Here is a 12,354-nt window from a genome sequence, read left to right on the forward strand (position 1 = left end):
TTGGACTTAACCCTTCCATTTATAACAAGCACATTCCCGTGACACCTAGACCTGAGAGGACGTAGAGGTCTCTACATACTTTTCTTAGGGGTCTAACTAATCTTCCTAATTCCATCCCTCAATTGTCGCTAGGACATGGCCAGGACAGCTATCAACCGTTTGAATATTGTGTCAATCTTGTCTTAGAGTCAGTAATTAGCCCCAAATCTCTGTGCTTTGGTAATGGAAGGAAAATGAACTAGATTAGGTCTGGCAATCTCATAATACAAATAAAAAGAGTTCCTGGACTGACCGGGAATCGAACCATCAGCATGGTCATGTTGAATACCTACATCTTTACAGTGGTAGCTATAGGGTTCGTATAACTCGCTAACATCATTCGACTCTAGCAATGTTTTTTTATATATATTTGTGGAGACCAATTGCCCAATTTTGATTGAAAAGAATTAAAAAAAAAAACATTACTAATACGGTTCCCTTATTTGAGTCATTTTATTTTACCGTCAACACATTTCTTTCTGCTACTTCTGCTCAACTCAAAATCGTTGTCAACGAAACCATGCCGATTCGACGTGTGCCTATATACACATACGTGTTATTATTGTGCAGAATATGAATATTCCAAGTGAACAAGTAAACAAATGTGAAACGGGAGAGCATTATTGTATAGTTACAGGATGAACTAACTGAAAGGGGAACTATAAACAACCAGAATCGTAAAATTGAGTAATTATGCTGCGCCTTGCACATTCTTATGCTGTCGCCAAGGGCAACGAAGCAGTGCAGGAAGCGGAGGGTTGATATGCTCCGCCTACTGGTCGCGTCTCTCTGTGCAGCTGAGAGATATGCTTACCAGCTTGATTATTTTCTGCGTGCGGCAGGAGAGTGAATTCCAGATCGCACTAATTAGGTTTTCCTGGCAAACCTGTTCTTTGTTTTCTGATGAATGTTTTATGCATGCTACAATCATGATTGTTTGGCAACAATTTGGTTTCAATTGAACAAATAACAACTTGAACATAAAACAAATTAAAAGTGATACACAAAGACATTTCATCAAAAGGATTTAGAATCTATGTTTTTAGGCCGTTCATAGTTTGTATACCAGCCAATTTGCATCCTTAAACCGTTTAATTGAAAATGATACGAACATTATCAACACTGTCTGGCCTATTTATCCATTCTGTATCATTCATCCCTTTATTGTACAGTTAACTCTTTCTTACTCGATATTGTTTGAAGTACTGAGTAGAGATGGTCGGGTTTCAAATTTTACAGTCCCGAATCCGACCCGTACCCGAAAAATTTTCAATTTCAAAACCCGGACCCGACCCGTACCCGAGAATTTTTTGTTCCGTCAAACCCGGACCCGACCCGAACCCGAAAAATTTTCGTCGATCAAACCCGAACCCGACCCGAACCCGAAAAAAAATTTGCCAATAAACCCGACCGAAACCCGAGTTAAATAATAATCATTAAATGTATCGGATATAACAAATAAAACTTTTTTCTGAATACTGATTTATCTACATTGGTACCAAACCCGACTTGAACCCGACATTATTCAAACCCGACCCGACCCGAACCCGAACATTTTGAAATTGTTTAAACCCGGACCCGACCCGTACCCGAGCTTTTTTCAAATTTCCAAGCCCGAACCCGACCCGTACCCGTCGGGTTCGGGTTCGGATCGGGTTTCGGGTTTGAAAACCCGAAACCCGACCATCTCTAGTACTGAGTACTGTGGATTAAAAAATATTTTTGTCTAAAAATAAAGAAATAATTAGTTAGTATAAACAATTAAATGCAATTGCTAGTTGGAATTGAGTTAGGTGACATATCAAATACCATGTAACTAAGAATTCACTGTGATTGAATCCATCTGCAATCACACAAGTATTATTGAATTCAATTTGAATACCGTTACTAGTTTTTAAATTTATGAGTATCAACTATTTCGTTGTTTGTTTTTACCAAACAAATTTTAAGCATTACTAAAAACCCTTCATTATGTTTTTTTTTATTTTTATTTTTTTTTTTTGAATATTAGGGATTGAAAATACAATAATAAGATATTTAATTTAGTCTATTTCATCACATTTCATACGTTTCAGGTATAGGATGTAAAATCGAAAACGTGTTGTGTCCGCTACAACACAACGGAAACAAACTGGATCCTTGTAAATATACTCTCTTCTCTTGTCATTGGTGCTCCGCATTATTGCGACGGAGGCGTGGCTTGAAGTCCTCTCGCAATTATTCCTATGAAGAAGGTATGAGGTAGATTCTTGAGCTGAAAACAACTTTTATGAAATGCCGTATAACATAACTTCAAAACTGAAGATTTAAAACTTTTCTTTTTGCACATCCAGATACAAGCTTCTTGCTCACCCATAAAACAAATTTTGCTTACAAATCACTCCACTCCCATACTGAAATAAGACACTCATGCCTGCTACCGTTACTCGAATGAATGTTCCTTTACTCACGAAAAAAATGCATACCTGAGTGTTTTTTTTCCACAACACAAGAAACGATCGTCGATGGTCCACATTAATTCTCTGTCATTGTCAATATCATTCGGATCCAATAGCTTTTGCGTTTTACTTTCGTGGGGTTACGGAATTGTTTCATGGTCAATTCACAGTCAGCAAAAATGGTTTTACCGTATTCTTGGATCGGTTGAGCCGGACGGCGTGAACAGGATTCTGAGAATCGCGTTTTATGGCACATATATTTCGCTTCAATCCAATCCCTCGCCATCGCAGATTTTTGTTTCAAACATTTACAATCGTAGTGAACTAGAATCAAATATTTATGGATTTTAAACAAAGAATTGAAAACAGTGATAGATAGCGCATAAGTTTGCAAGACGATTTTTTCAGAAAAGTGTTGCTTACACAAAAAAAAACTGCCTGCCACGTGAAGTTTTTATATTGGCAGGTTACTGAAATCACGACCTCGTTCATCATCGATGATTCGCCGGTTGTGTGAGGACCTTTTTTTATTATTTCAAAGTTCCTTTTATTTGGTATTTTGCATTGAATTCATGTGGATTCAAACTTGAAGCTCCACCTTTCAAAGCTTTGTGTCTTGAGATTTAGAAAAACCTTGAACATAGAATTAAAAAAATGAGAATTAGTGAACGATCTTTCTAAACTTCACTAATATTTGGATTCCTGACGTTGCTGCAACCGAAAACTCGATACGCTAAATTTAAAGGCATTCTAACTTGATTTACGTAACTATTTTTGTAAACTCAACAACATATTTGCATAACCCAAGCAAAAGCAGCCCCATGATCAGCAATTTTCAATTGGATGAATCTCAGCGATGGTTAGCCTTGTGGTTAAGGCTATGGGTCGCCAATCCGGAGACGGCGAGTTCGATTTCCGTTCCGGTCAAAAAAATTTTCTCGACTCCCTGGGTATAGTGTATCATTGTGCTTGCCTCATGCAATTGGCAGGCAACAAAGCTCGTCAATTAATAACTGTGGAAGTGCTCAAAGAACACTAAGTTAAAGCGAGGCATGCCAAGTCCCAGTGGGGACGTAGAGCCATAAAGAAGAAGTCACTGTGAACACCAAATTGGGAGGCATGTGAGTTCACATGAATAGGCATGTTAGCCCAACAAACATCACGGATGTGATAATAGACAATGCGTTCAAGTATTCTAGAAGGAACGAGGTTAGCCGGATAAATCTGGAACTTTTTGGGAATTGTTTTGGGAGAAAGTTATAGAGTTATTTCACGCCATGGAAATACCCAATAGAAAAACTACAAAAGAGTGGTTCAAAATCTTTGATCTTTCTTGAATAATTCTCTTGTTACATGTTTTATATTTTTAAAACAAGTACTGCCCCCCTGATTGATAAGCTGCTCGCAAAAGTATTGCAAAACTTTCAAACATGTTTAAATAGGTTTTTTAATCTAATTTTTGATTTGGGGTAACATTGATCATGACAGTGATCAATGTTCGTTTATGTTGAAAATACAATTTCTTACTTAATTCGGGGTCGCTGATTTCGAATATGTTGTCCAAATTCTTACAAGTTATATACTTTTTGAGACATTTTAGGATTAAAATCCATCAAATCGCGAATAACGCCTAAAGGTAGGCAATGGTTTAAGGAATTGATAGCCTGCTTTTAATAAATCGTATATTTTATTGAAAAGTGGCATTTTCATAGAAGTTTCGGTTATAAAATCCAACTCTTGGATATCATATTGAAGTAATACAGTGATTTCGAACCTCATATTGTATCTAGTATTCATGCAATGCATGAATGTTTGTCAATGACCATGCTGAGGGTGACGGGTTCAATTCCCGGTCGGTCCAGGATCTTTTCGTAAAGGAAATTTCCTTGACTTCCTTGGGCATAGAGTATCTTCGTGCCTGCCACACGATATAAACATGCAAAATGGTCATTGGCAGAGGAAGCTCTCAGTTAAAAACTGTGGAAATGCTCATTGAACACTAAGCTGAGAATCAGGCTTTGTCCCAGTGAGGACGTTACGCCAAGAAGAAGAAGAGAAGAAGATGAATGTTTGTCAATGTATCTCATTGCGTTACAAAACACAGTTACGGAAAAATCGATTTATTTCAATGTTTATGAAATTCAATTTTCATAAATTACATGTCATAACATTTCATGAGGTCGGTCAAGCCGATCAATGTTACCCCGCTGATCAATGATACCCCGTTTTACGGTACTCAAATCCCTCTGGAGAAAAATAGGCGAATCCCCATTTGCTCCTTGGGATTTGAAGGAACCAGAATTTTTTAAAGTGCCCACTAAATCGATTATATACACTCAAACCTCCATTTAAGTCGAATCCATTTAAGTAAAATCTATTTAGGTCCCTCCATTTAGGTAACGTTACCTAAATGGAATCTGATTGTGTTCAGAGCAGCTGGAATGCTTTAGATTAGGGATAAGGTTGGTTTAATTGAATTAAGTTGCAAGTGGAGTCAAGGGGAGTTTAGGGCGTGCTCAGGGGGCAGCAATGAGGGAATATGGGGTTGGTTTGGGACTGTTTACGGTTTTCTAAGAATTTTCTTGAGCATAAGTCATCGAATCTACATGCATAACTTGTGTGCTTGAATGATTGAAAAAATAATGCTCACACTGCCTCATGCAAGTTTGTGCTGATAAATGGTAAGTTCAATGTTTGTATAAGAATCTGTAAGAGCTCCCTTGACTAACGGTCATCGGATCTACAAGCGTAAACAGTTTGAAATGTCTTGAATCTCTTCTGAAACCACCTGAAACGTTTAAGAAACGCTTTGAAGCGCCGCTGAAATCTCCCTAAAGCTTACTTACGAGCTGTGATACAAAATGTACCTTCAGAAACTGTAGGCCCTTTAACCACCCTTAAAACCTCCTGTAACACCTCTGAGACTCCCGAAAACGCCTGCGTAACGCCTCTGAAACCCGTCAAAATCCTCTGAAGTTTCATAAAACTCCTTCAAATCCCTCTAAAACCACCTCGGACACCATGTAACGCACCTGAGACCCTCAAAAACCCCCGAAACTCCTACGTAACTCCTACGTAACACCTCTGAAACTCGCAAAAAATCATCTGAAGCTATTTGAAATGCCTTCGATCCCCCTTAAACTCCATGTAACGCACCTGAGACCATCAGAAACCACCAAAAATGCCTTCGTAACGCCTGAATAACACCTCCGAAACTCGTCAAAATCATCTGAAGCTGTCTGAAATGCCTTCGAAATCCCTCTAAAACCCCCTTGTTAAGTTTCAATTTGAATTACTAGCAACACGGCCAGCTTATAAATTGATCAATGTTGACAATCAACGTTGTGTTCTATTTTATAGTAGTAGTGTTGATGATGAGCTGTGCATTGTAGATAAATAAACAAAGCAACTTAATGATTGTTATTGTTGATAACGACTATAAATAGCACGGGCAATAAAGTGACCTGTGGTCAGTATTCAGTGAGAAAACTATAGGGCACTGCATGAAATTCTCTCCTTCTCTTTCACTCTTACAGAAATTTTGTAAACAACAAGGCCAAGAAACTTCAAAATCCCATACAAAATCATAACAATGCAGTGCCCTATAGACTTGTTGTTGTTATCCGAACATATCAGTTGGCGGCGAGATAAAAGTGAAAGTGAAGGTTGAACAAAAGAAGCAAAAGAGCAGACATATCAGTGGGCAGTGTTACGAGCGTTGGCAAGGAGTTGGTTGCTTTTCGGGAGCGCAATTGTTATCGCGGTTCGTGGAATACGGAAGGATTTTTCGGAAGAAGTGGTCATTATACGGAGAATTAGAGTGTGATGCTATATCCGGCCGCGTGAGAATAGTGGCTTTGGCAGTTGGTGATTCGCACAAGGTGATATCTTGTCCGGCGAAAAGTTTTACGGAAAGTGTTATTGTGTGAGGCCATTCTAATTGTGGTATTCTTTGTTGTGCTTTCAGCCGGTCGAAAAGCGACGCCTGAGCAATTTTCACGGTGGTGTTTCTTTGGGTCTGTGAACGGAATTACAAATCGGTTACGTGTAGGAAGGAATAACTAGTACTGAGAACGGTGGTTTCGACGGCCACGGAAGTGCAACTTTAAGGAACGGCCCAAGCCGGCGACCGGTCAACAGCGGATTGCAGCGAGATCAGGACATCTCCAGTTGCGGCTAGACAGGTACGTGGACAATTGCATGAGCATTTTTCCATAAACTTTTAATTTTGATTGTGTATAATACTGATTCGGTGCAGTCAAAATGGCGTTGATCGGCACAATCGACCCGTACGTCCCCGGCACCAGTTTTTCGAATTACGTAGAGTTAATTGAATATTTTTTTTCATCAAACAATATTGCGGAAGAACGGAAGAAAGACATATTCATGAGTTGTGCGGGACTAGCGGTGTTTGAAGAATTGAAACTCTTGTATCCAGCCACGGATCTTAAGACGTTAACATACGCGGAAATAACGAAAAAATTGAAAGAACGACTAGACAAAATTGATTCTGAAATAATGTTGCGTTTTAAGTTTCGCTGTAGACGGCAAAGCCCTACGGAAAGTGGAGAAAATTATGTTCTGGCGGTTAAACATTTGGCTGAATCGTGCGATTTTGGCGCGTTTCGTGACTCCGCTATTCGTGATCAATTGGTTTTCGGTGTATATAATAGGGAGCTTCAAAAGCGACTGTTAAATGAAGAAGAATTGAATTTGCGTTCGGCTGAAAGGATAATTAAGGGATTTGAAATGGCGAACAACAACAGCCTTTATTTTGCCGAAACAGCAGCTGGAGCTGGAGTAAATTCTGTTAAGAATCGCCTAGGGAACAGACAGTCTAGGGTGGATAGATATGATCGCGACCGTAGTAGGTCGTGGGACAAAAAATTCAGTAAAAATGGAGATTCGCGTGCAGTTTATAGGAAATATGAAGGACGGGAAGGACGATCAAGGTCGGGCCAACGGAATTCGAGCCGGGGCAGATACGCCAATTTTGTCTGCCATTTTTGTAGGAAGCGGGGCCACATCCAGAAGAATTGTTATCGATATAAGGATAGTCAAGGAGATTCGGTCAATTCGGTGAAGGAGGTCACAAAGCCAAAAGAAGTCCACGACTATTTCAAGAGACTCCGAGTAGACTACGATTCTGAAAGTGAGGAAGAAGGTGATTATCCCTGCCTTATGATTTCATCTGCTAGGAAAATAAGCAAACCTTGTCTGCTCGAAGTCATAATAGAAGGAAAAACATGTTTAATGGAAGTAGATAGTGGTTCGGCTGTGTCGGTCATTAGCAAAACAGAATTTCTTGGTAAATTCAATGGTGTTGGTTTGAAAAATAGCAGTAAAAACCTGGTAGTGATCAACGGATCAAATTTAGAAATTTTTGGTAAAGCTTTTGTTTCTATTTGCCTAAATGGTATTTCTGCTAAACTTGAGCTAGTAGTTCTGAACGGAGATCATCAATTTACCTCTCTTATTGGAAGAGATTGGTTAGACATATTTTACAGTGGTTGGCGAGACAATTTTTTGAAAATGGCGCAATCTGGCAGTTTTGGTGCAATTAATAGAGTGGAAGATAATCGTGAAAACGCTTTGAACATCATAAAGCAGCGTTATGGTGAAACTTTCAATAGAGATTTTTCTTCCCCTATTGTTGGATTCGAAGCTGAGCTCGTTTTGAAAGAGGACCGTCCAATATTTCGAAAACCATATGATGTGCCTTATCGCCTGAAGGAGAAAGTTTTGGATCATCTGAGCTTATTAGAAAAAGACAATATAATAACCCCAATTAAAACCAGTTTATGGGCTTCTCCTGTGGTAGTTATTATAAAGAAAGATGGCGACATCAGGCTGGTTATTGACTGTAAAGCTTCGATCAACAAGGTTTTGATAGCTAACACTTATCCTTTACCAACAGCCCAGGATTTATTTGCATCGCTGGCTGGCTGTAAAATGTTTTGTTCTTTGGACTTAGCAACCGCTTATACTCAGCTGCAGTTGTCAGCAAAATCAAGGAAAATTGTAGTTATCAATACCATTAAGGGTCTCTTCAATTACAATCGGCTCCCCCAAGGAGCATCATCAAGCGCAGCCATATTTCAACAGGTGATGGAGTCTATTTTACAAGACATTGAATACGTTTACGTTTATCTTGACGATGTCTTAATTGCAGGCAAAGATTTTGACGACTGTTACAAACGATTAATAATGGTATTGGACAGGTTAGCAAAAGCTAATGTAAAAGTTAATTTTAAGAAGTGTAAATTTTTTGTAACTCAACTGCCATATTTGGGACACATCATAACAGACAACGGACTTCAGCCTAATCCAGACAAAGTATCAACTATAATAGCAGCACAAAAGCCAAGAAACGCTACCGAATTGAAGGCTTTTTTGGGATTAGTAAATTATTATGGAAAGTTTTTACCAAATTTGTCCACAACTTTGAGTCCCTTGTATTATTTACTCAAAAAAGAGGTTAAATTTTTGTGGGATTTCAAATGTGATGAGGCTTTTGATAACTGTAAAACAAAATTATTGAAAGCAAACGTTCTGACATTTTACGATCCTACACAGCCGATCGTCGTTAGTACTGATGCTTCCTCCTACGGCCTTGGTGGAGTTATATCACATGTCATTGATGGCGTAGAAAAACCCATATGGTTTACGTCATTTTCACTTAATCAGGCTCAAAAAAGTTATCCTATTCTTCACTTGGAAGCATTGGCAATAGTATCGACAGTTAAAAAATTCCACAAATTTTTATTTGGTCAAAGTTTTACGATTTTTACAGATCATAAACCCCTTTTGGGGATATTCGGTAAAGAAGGGCGAAATTCAATTTCAGTTACCAGAATTCAACGATACGTAATGGAGTTGTCAATCTGTAATTTCAATATTGAATACCGACCAGCGAACAAAATGGCTAATGCTGATTTTTGTTCGCGTTTTCCATTGGAGATAGAAGTACCTAAACACTTAGAAAAACAGTATATTAAGAATTTAAACTTTTCTGGAGATTTACCTTTAGATTTCACGGTTGTAGCTAGAGAATCATTAAAAGATTTTTATCTGCAACAAGTTGCAGCCTTTATGAAAAATGGATGGCCGGAACGAATAGATCCATGCTTCAAAAACATCTTCTCACAGCATCAAGACATTGAGGAAATCGACGGATGCTTACTTTTTCAAGAAAGAGTTATTATCCCTTCTTCGTTACAAAGAAAGGTTTTGCAAATGCTTCATGTTAATCACACAGGGATCGTCAAAATGAAGCAGCTGGCCAGAAGAAGTGTGTATTGGTGTGGAATCAACTCGGATATCGAATCTTTTGTGAAGAATTGCGAGGTATGCATAAAAACATCGGTTGTTCCCACTCACAAAGGTACTTCTGAATGGATTTCTACTTCTAGGCCATTTAGCAGAATTCACGCTGATTTTTTCTATTTTGAAAGGCGAACGTTCCTATTGGTGGTTGACAGTTATTCTAAATGGCTGGAAATTGTTTGGATGAAATACGGTACTGAGGCAGAGAAAGTGATTAAAGAGTTCATTAATTTTTTTGCAAGGTTTGGTCTTCCGGATGTAGTAGTTACAGACAACGGTCCACCTTTTAATTCAAGTAATTTTAATGGTTTTCTGGAAAGACAAGGCATTCAGGTATTTAAAAGTCCACCCTACCATCCCCAAAGCAATGGGCAAGCGGAACGATTAGTGAGAGTAGCAAAAGAGGTATTGAAGAAATTTTTGTTGGACCCAGCAATGAGAAGTATGGATCTTCAGGATAAACTTAACTACTTTCTTTTCAATTACCGAAACACCTGCCTGCCCGAAGGAGGAAAATGTCCATCGGAAAGTGTTTTGAATTTCAAACCAAAGACAGTGTTGGATTTAGTCAATCCAAAAAATCACTATAAACAACACCTAGCCGAACCATTAGAAAAGAAAGTTAACTTTTCAACTGATGGAAATAAAGATCCTTATGACAATTTGAAACTAGGAGATAAGGTTTACTATAAGAACCATAATACAAAAGACGCTGAAAAATGGATAGATGCAACATTTATTAAGAGGGTTTCTCAAAATATATTACAGATCTCAATCGGAACAGCCCTCATCTCGGCCCACAAGGGGCAGGTGAAGATTCGGAGTCAGACTGGACGAAGGCGTAATGTGACGCTCCAGCTACCCAAGCCGATCAACGAGGATGATGCCATCAACAAGAGAGGGTCGAAGAGAAAGTATCAACACCTGGAAGAAAGCGAGGAAGAGTTTAGAGGGTTCACTCCTAGTCCCGAACCACCACTACCAGCATCTCGCGAACTTCATCCCAGCGTATTACGACCCAATATGCAATCGGTTCCGGATACGACGAGTAATCTAAGAAGATCTACAAGATTGAAGAAAAAGAAAATAGATGACATGTATGTGTACCAACTATGAATTCTACGAGTGTGAATTAAATGTGTGAACTATGATTAATGTTGAATTCAAGTTACTATTTAGCTTACGGTTTAAACAATCTTACTGAAAGGTAAAGGTATTGTTAAGTTTCAATTTGAATTACTAGCAACACGGCCAGCTTATAAATTGATCAATGTTGACAATCAACGTTGTGTTCTATTTTATAGTAGTAGTGTTGATGATGAGCTGTGCATTGTAGATAAATAAACAAAGCAACTTAATGATTGTTATTGTTGATAACGACTATAAATAGCACGGGCAATAAAGTGACCTGTGGTCAGTATTCAGTGAGAAAACTATAGACTTGTTGTTGTTATCCGAACATATCACCCCTCAGACCTCATGTAACGCACCTGAGACCCTCAGAAACCACCGAAAAGGCCTTCATAACGCCTGAGCAATGCTTCTGAAACTCGCCCAAAATCATCTGAAACTTTCTAAAATGCTTTCGAAGTCCCCCTAAAACCACCTCGGACCCCATATAACGCACCTGAACCGCTTAGAAACCCTCGAAACGCCTACGTAACGCCTGAGTAACACTTCTGAAACTCGCAAAAAAACTTCTGAAGCTTTCTGATACGCCTTCGAAATCCCCCTAAAACCCCCTCGGATCCCATGTAACGTATCTGAGACCCTTCGAAACTCCCCGAAAATTCCCTTGAAGACAACCCCGCCCCCCGGTACAACATCTGTGACCCCTCCCCTCCTCCTGAAACTCCCATCATATCCCTCTGAAACGCCGCATGGCCTCCTTTAAATCTGCAGGCCACTCGCCCTTCTTAAACATCTTTCAATCTTCAAATCCATTTAGGTAATGAACTGAATCCATTTAGGTAAAAACTGTATTTAGGTAGTCCCGACTTGTTACCTAAATGGAGGTTTTGGTGTACCGAGTTACAACTTTCGGAGCGGATGCTAGTGATTTAAAACTAAAAGACAAGACACTGGCTTATCCGAAGATACTTCTGGAGTACCGCTTGCGGTCCTGACAGCCCGCATAGGACAAGCTTCTTTTAAAGCAATAGTTATGGTATACCACAATGAAGAGCTTTGTGGTAACAAAACCAGGGATTCATTCAGCAATTTTCCTAGGAATTCCTCCTCGAATTTATCCTCCAGAGATTCCTCCAGGAATTCGGTCAGGAAATTCCTCCGGAATTTCATCCAGACGTTTCTTCACATATTCCTACAGGCGTTCCTCCAGAAGTTCCTCTAGGAGTTCCCCCAGGAATTCCACTAGAGATTTTTCTAGACATTTCTTCAGGATTTCATCCTGGAACTTCTTCAGGGAGTCCTCTTGGAGTTCCTCCCAGAATTCCTCCAGGAATTACTCCAGGAATTCCTCCAAGGATATCTCCAGAATTTTTTCCAGGAAATCCAGGAATTCGCTCACAAATTCGTACAGTTATTTCTT

The 12,354-nt window shown here is 39.2% G+C and overlaps 1 protein-coding gene across 1 annotated transcript; it reads left to right on the forward strand.

Annotated features, from left to right (window-relative positions):
- Nucleotides 1-6,085: 6,085 nt before the first annotated feature.
- On the forward strand, nt 6,086-10,802 carry LOC134289939 (uncharacterized). Its single transcript, XM_062856779.1, has 2 exons — nt 6,086-7,641; nt 10,572-10,802. Exons 1-2 carry the CDS (start codon nt 6,741-6,743, stop codon nt 10,646-10,648), a joined length of 978 nt encoding a protein of 325 aa, XP_062712763.1. The 5' UTR covers nt 6,086-6,740; the 3' UTR covers nt 10,649-10,802.
- The last annotated feature ends 1,552 nt before the right edge of the window (nt 10,803-12,354 follow it).

Source organism: Aedes albopictus, chromosome 3 (genome assembly GCF_035046485.1).
Source record: "Aedes albopictus strain Foshan chromosome 3, AalbF5, whole genome shotgun sequence".
NCBI lineage: Eukaryota > Metazoa > Arthropoda > Insecta > Diptera > Culicidae > Aedes > Aedes albopictus.

Excerpts from the sequence above, each read along its gene's own strand:
- LOC134289939 (XM_062856779.1), top strand. The coding sequence starts at position 6,741 with ATGGCGTTGATCGGCACAATCGACCCGTACGTCCCCGGCACCAGTTTT. Across the intron at positions 7,642-10,571 it reads TTCTGAAAGTGAGGAAGAAG|ATCTCAATCGGAACAGCCCT; the intron begins GTGATTATCCCT and ends AATATATTACAG.